This window comes from Acipenser ruthenus, chromosome 3 (genome assembly GCF_902713425.1).
Source record: "Acipenser ruthenus chromosome 3, fAciRut3.2 maternal haplotype, whole genome shotgun sequence".
Taxonomy (NCBI): Eukaryota; Metazoa; Chordata; class Actinopteri; order Acipenseriformes; family Acipenseridae; genus Acipenser; species Acipenser ruthenus.
This window is the reverse complement of record NC_081191.1, coordinates 33,582,176-33,589,150: the sequence shown is the minus strand read 5'-3', so window position 1 is coordinate 33,589,150 and position 6,975 is coordinate 33,582,176. Positions and strand designations below refer to the sequence as shown.

At 33.4% G+C, this 6,975-nt stretch overlaps 1 protein-coding gene across 1 annotated transcript; it reads right to left on the bottom strand.

Moving 5' to 3' along the window:
* Positions 1 to 1,217: 1,217 nt before the first annotated feature.
* On the bottom strand, positions 1,218 to 6,373 carry LOC117394223 (iroquois-class homeodomain protein irx-2-like). The gene is made up of 5 exons (XM_033992310.3): positions 5,844 to 6,373; positions 4,174 to 4,576; positions 2,966 to 3,664; positions 2,389 to 2,459; positions 1,218 to 1,830 (listed from the first exon to the last, which is right to left on the bottom strand). The coding sequence occupies exons 1-4, from the start codon at positions 6,078 to 6,080 to the stop codon at positions 2,416 to 2,418; spliced, it is 1,383 nt and encodes a 460-aa protein (XP_033848201.3). The 5' UTR covers positions 6,081 to 6,373; the 3' UTR covers positions 1,218 to 1,830; positions 2,389 to 2,415.
* Positions 6,374 to 6,975: the final 602 nt, after the last annotated feature.

Genomic DNA, 6,975 nt, shown 5'->3' with positions numbered 1-6,975 from the left:
TAATAATAATAATAATAATAATAATAATAATAATAATAATAATAATAATAATCGTCGCTATTTGATTCTAGACTGTAACAATTATTGTAGACTATGAAATTGCCTGCCAAGGTGAATATACATATATGTTGTTGGCTAATATACTTTATAAGAATGTTCTATCCATATAACATTAAAACTCACACTTGCTGTAAATTGTATTATGCAAAACAGTCTCTTTTAAACATGAGAAACAGACTTGTACACATTTCTTAAACTGGCATAGGTCGCCATCCCCCAGTGTTTGTGTTGAATCTGTGTATTATATTAATATCTACATAAATTTAATATCACGCAACAAATATGTATTTTTTTTCTTTTTTTGGCAGATTATACTATAGGCTACGGTACGTGACAAAGCAGTCGGTATAGATACATTGCTGCGGATAACTTTTAGATACTAAACTAATGTAAAAACAACAACAACAAAACAGTGTCTACTCAGCTTGACAAATTCTGAAGGACGGGGTATTGAGATCATTTTCAAAAGTCCTGACGAATGAGAACTGTGAAAAGTCCTCCAATTTTTATTGAAGTAAAAAAAAAAAAAAAAAAAAAAAGAAGCCACAAGAGAGACAGAGATCGTTTTTTGTTGTTGTTTTTTTTTTTTTCAATTTCAACTGGTCCAAAAAATTCCCACCCTCAGACACCAGCCCATTGGAGCTGGCAGATGTTTTGACAAGATTTTATAAATTGTTCAATTTCGGCTCATAATGAACCTCAACTGACCGTTAAAGTAAGCTAAAAGCATCCAGGACCACCCCCGCTGGGATCTAATAATGCTCTCATCCTATAACATTATTAATCACGGTGCAAAATGGACGAGGCCCTCGGAAATAAATGTATGATTGATTATCGTACAATAAGAAACGCTATTATTCTTTCTTGAATTGGAATATCGTAGCCTACCCTACAATGTCTAATGTGGAAGCCTTTTCACAAATACAATGTTTAATAATAATTTATGTAATTGCAATTCAGGCTATAAAGTGTATCGTTAAATATAATTTCGATTTACAATGAATCATTTAATTCTGCCCCGGATTATGGGCAATACAGAATTATTAGGCCACCCGTCGTGTATTTATAGAAAATATATTGCCATAAATGTTGACATTTGTATTATATTCACAATAACACCAATGTTGATTTACTTTCGTTAAATAATAAATGGCACGTTTTGTTGTTGCAGACTAGTCCGTTTTTATTTACAATTTAAGATATAAATTAGTCAAAGTACTCTTGTTAACAACCAAAGATGGTTTAACTTGCCCTTACGTTTTAATTAAAAACCAGTCAATTTATTTACAAAACAAATTTCAGATTTTGTTGCAATACAACTTGCATAAATTATAGGCTCTTCGCCATTATTACAAAAATAAATATCAAATGTTTTCCACTTCTTAAGAGTACTCCAGTTCATCAGTCACATTTTTTCCACATTATACATATTTTACAAATATGCTTTACAGTAATTATTGTCACACCTATAGTATACAATATACCGTGGCAATGAAGCAATCAAGGAATCCTGAGAAATAACATATTTTTTTCCCGAAGTCACACATTAATATTGGGGAAAACTACTATACCAACAAATGCACATAATGTTGCACACACAATTCATTCATAGGTAACTCATTAGTCTCTGTAGAATGAAAGTATAGCGCACAGTGGGTCTTCTTTTCTACAGTGGCACAAGATGTGATCCAGAATTCGAGAATTATTTTAAAACAGAGGATGGAGGAATGATGGCTTGCTCACTTTTTTCAAAGCAATTGTGACACCTACCTGTGAACCAAGGAAATAAAAAATAAAAAAAATCAACCAAACCAACACAGTTGTATATTTTGATTTTCAACTAAAATACTAATATATATATATATATATATATATATATATATATATATATATATATAGGCATACACAATTATCTTTTAAAGTGCTCATTGACTTGTTGACTATAGTAGTTGAAAATATATTTTCAAATGTACTTTTATATATTGTGAGCAAATAAAAAAATACTTTATGAGATCAAATTAAAAAAAATGAAAATAAATACAATGTATAAATTACTATAAACCGTGGAAAGCAAATATTTGGTCCACATACATTGTGTAATAATAATAATAATAATAAAAGTATTTTTGAAATCCTTCAAACAAATAACATACAATAAAGCATACTATAGGCATATTACAGCAACACCAATACCAGCAGCAAAAACAATATTATAATGTCTGCTATTATAGTATATATTATACATACTATTATATTATGTTAAGTTTATTGATTAAACACATACAAACATTTTTAGATTTGATTAAATCAAAAAGCATAATAACTTACTTGCCTTTTTTTAAATTAATTACTCTTCTATAGGTATAGTTGGGCTCCTACTGTGCACACCTCACTGGGGTCTGTCAAAAATACAACCTCTATTTAGTCAGAGCACAGCCATCTCAATGCCACTCATGCACTGTCACTAAAGAAACATAACAGGTATAATGTATCTGTTATTTATTTATTGATGGGTTGTATAAAACAAAAAATTATACAGTTTATGTGTTTGATTTTTTTTTTTTTGTATGTGCTTTGTATATTAAACTTTAACCAAAGCATTCAGATCAATATATTGTCATTAATATCTGTATGCCACTAAATAGCTTACAACTAGACTACTTTTTGACGTTTAATGTCATGATTGCTTTTTCTTTTTAAGGTAACTGAATGCGTGTTATTACAGACTACTATTATATTAATTTAATAAAGACTACTTTTTAAATTTTAGTTGTGGAATCCTTGTTGTGGTATTTAAATTACATAACTAAAATTAGTGTAAATAAACATATGTATGTGTTTTATTATTATGGTTTTGGTGTTTTTGTTAAAGTGATGCATTCAATTGTTAAAACGTTCTACATACCTTTCCTGGATTCGAAGCTAGCGGGCCTGAAGTGGTGCTCTAGCGGGTTTGAGTTACTTTTTATTAGTGAGTCACTGCTCTGTTTGTGAATAGAGGTCGTATTTAGTACAGTTTGACTGAGCCCCTCATTAGCAGTCACACCAGTAGAATTATACCGCAAGATCCCCTGGCTCTGCAAAGGGCCGAAGTTGCTATAGTTTGTGTAATTACTGTAAAACGGAGACGTATAATAAATAGGCCTTCCTAGGATTGAAGAGGCAGGGTAAACAGTGCTAGCTGAAGACGTCGATGACGGAATTGATGATGATAATACCGAGGAAGGACAGTGTTGCCCCTGGTGCTGTTTTGGATCTGAAGTGGCTATTTCTGCCAATGACCAAAGCTTGGGCTTTGTGGTTTGAGTTTGTGCGCTTGAAGAAATTATTTTATCCAGGCTCGTTCTATGGGTGTTTTTGCAGGTGTCCCCGTGATTAAGTTCGGGAGCTTTCACCACGGTCAGAGGCGAGGGTGTCCCAGGCTTAGGAGACAGGTCTCGATCCCGTTCTTCGTCCTCAACATCATCGTCATCATCACATAGTTTGTCCTTGGTTTCTGAACCAGACTCGCACATGCTATCCCCGTTCCTGCAGTTGACTTTCTCCCCGTCAGACTCCGCAGAGCAAGAGTGGTCTGTTAGGATGTCAGCGTGCAAGCCAATGCCTAAATCAAACAGGGAAAACAACGTATTATTTTACGTTGTTTATTATTAGCTGTGAGCACAGAAATAAAATAATATATAGAATAATCACAATTTGAACATGCCACAGAGAATATTATATTTTGGAATCAATACAAATGTAACAAGTTACTTAAAACAACATTATTTTACCGTTACGTACGACTGATGTTGACAAGTTAAGTCGGTCCTATAGAAATTGATTCGTATTAGGATTGGTGTAATGTTTTCACCATGTATTATTTTTTTTATTGTTATTATAAACACTGCATTACGAATTCTGTAAAAAGACATGTTATTCAATTTAACTTAACATACAAACTAATATAAATGAGTTTATTGCAAGAAATTCGCCACTGAAATGGTTTCTTCCGGTTATGTCATAATTTATTTTGTAAATATTCATATTTTTAGTGGTCTGTTTAGTGAAATATTTGTCACTCTGTCACTTTTTGATAGAGCACTCAACGTGTACTATGTACACCCAACTTACCTTCGTCCTCAGCCGAAGTTTCATTGTTATCCAGATTCTTTTCTGAATGTTGGTCTTTTCTTTCCCCGTCCCCATCATCTTCTTCCTCGTCTTCACTCTTATTCCTTGGAGCCCAGGTCATTTTATTCTCCTTCTTAAGTCTCCTCCTGGCATTGGCGAACCAGGTGGAGACCTGGGTCAGGGTCATCTTGGTGATGATGGCCAGCATGATCTTTTCTCCTTTGGTGGGGTACGGGTTTTTTCTGTGCTCCTGGAGCCAAGCTTTGAGGGTGGCTGTGGCATCTCTCGTCGTATTCTTTCGGTAAGCTGGGTCATTTAGCTGGTATGGGTACCCCGGGCTTCCATATGGATGGTAACTAATCGCTCCTGCCATCCCTGTTGTGTGGGCATCGTAAGGTGAACCCTTGAAAATAAATTCCCATGCTGTCAAAATGTGAACATCATAAAAACAAATTTCCATGCTGTCAGCGTTTTAAGATTTCATTTTAAATACCACAGATTGGCTATATTAAATTTTAATCACATATGGTGGCACTGATCTTTTCAGAATTTAATGTATTATTATTATTATTATTATTATTATTATTATTATTATTATTATTATTATTATTATTATTATTATTATTATTATGTTAAATAACACTATAAAGATGATTCTGATTAATACCGTAGTATCGTTTTTATTGTATTGAGAAAATACTGCATTATACGGTATGGTATATATTATTATAAAAATTAGCAACATTGTTGTCAGCGATTACTTTAACATGCGGTGGTATCTTATAAGGGGCCTGTTACTTGTTCTCACTTTTCTATTTTTGTGGTCAAGAAAAAAAAAAAGTCTTGACTTGACATATCACTGCTCTAATACATTGCAAATCAAATTTGTAAACCACTAGATACCTTTTTTAAATACTTCAAGTGATTCCATTACCATGTTAATTCTCCTTCACGTTTAAATTATGCTTATTTAACTTAGCATATTCCCAAAGAGTTTGAAATGCACTTCAATCACTTGCTGTTTTAAAGAATACTGTCAATGAGCTACATAATTATGTTTGATGTAAAAACAGCTGGATTTGTTCCCAACTGCTGCTTTCTCCGGGTTGATAAAATTGGTCTTTAATTTATAAATAAGTATTGGCAGTATTAAAATTACTTTAAATCGATTAATTCCATATTACCGGTAAATTACAAAATAAGTGTTAAATTTGTTTATAAAAAAGCTACTGTATTATTATTATTATTATTATTATTATTATTATTATTATTATTATTATTATTACTCAAGCTTCAATTAAATTATAGTTTTGTATATAAACCGTGTACATTTGAAATCGGGTCATGGGTTCAAAGAAAATAAACCTGCCAACAATATTTTCATTATTAAACATAGGCTATGGTCAATTAGAATAGTAAAAACAAACCATTGTTAACTAAAACAGCATTCCACGAAAGGCCTAATGTAATAACAGTGTGCCAAAGATACAACTTCTAAATTGGGAGCAGCTGAAACATACAGATGATTTCAGAAACACTTTTTTTTGTAAAAAGGAAAATACAAGCGGGTTAGGCTGTTTATCAGCACACCCCATTGTATTGTATTCTAATTCAGTGCAGTAACAACGCAGTAACAATTCATACAAACTATAAAGTAATGTCCGATTTACCATGTATGACGGGAATCCAGTGGCCGGATCCGTGGTGTACTGCAGCGGGCTGGTGAAGCCCGTGGCCGGAGCAGTGAAGGCTGCCGATCCCGGGTAAGGACTAAACGCTGAACCGGACGAAGACCGTGCCAGCTCCTCGCTTCTTGGGGCGGCCAACGCAGACGCCCCGTAAGCTGGGCAAGAATAGAGAGCCAAAGAGCCCGGGGGCTGGTAAAGGTAACCCTGTGGATACGACATTGCTGTTTGTGTGTGTTTCTTTATTTTCTGTTTTTACTTCCAAAACAGTACAAACAAAAAAAAAAACAATAATAATATTCAAATGCTATAAAAACAACCGAGGTGTAAAACAATCAACATTAAGAGAGCAAAGCAAATAAAAATCAGCCACAAAGATCAGCAAAGTGCCTGCATGGAGGCAACTCCACGATCCCCAAGCGCCCGGTGTTTTTAGTACTAAGAACTACGAAGTGAAGAGTTGAAGGCAGCAGCGGTTGAGTTTCTGAGAGCATTGGAAACCAGGATCTGTCACTCGAGTTCATCTGAATATTTCATCTCCGCCCCTCGCCCTGTGAAACGGAACTCAGCAACTGGACTGAAAACACTGGAGAATGGAATTGCCTCTCTGAAGAGCGTGTGTCGTTCGGGTAGTTTGTTTCTTTATATATATATATATATATATATATATATATATATATATATATATATATATATATATATATATATATATATAGTGAGTTAGCCTACTTTTACATATTTACAATTTTATATGATGTATAGTTTCCATATATATATTGTATCGTTATTGGTACAATACAATAGAAAACACAAATTTTAAAGAACAAAATATGCTCTTGTTTCCCAGCACAACTCATTACACACTCTGACACTGTTTAGGTTTTAATTATTAAGCTGCTCTTAACACCTGCGTTCACTGTAAGGCAATAATCTAAACTATTGTTAATGAGCATACTTGTAGGCCCATTGTTTCCCAAAAGGCTGCAAATGGTCTGACTTTGTCACCTTTCCTAGATGATTTAAAATACACGATAAGGACTGCATACGCAATTAAAACTTTTTTTTTTTTTTTTTTAATTCTACCCACAATGTTACATTCAAAATATATTTCATATGT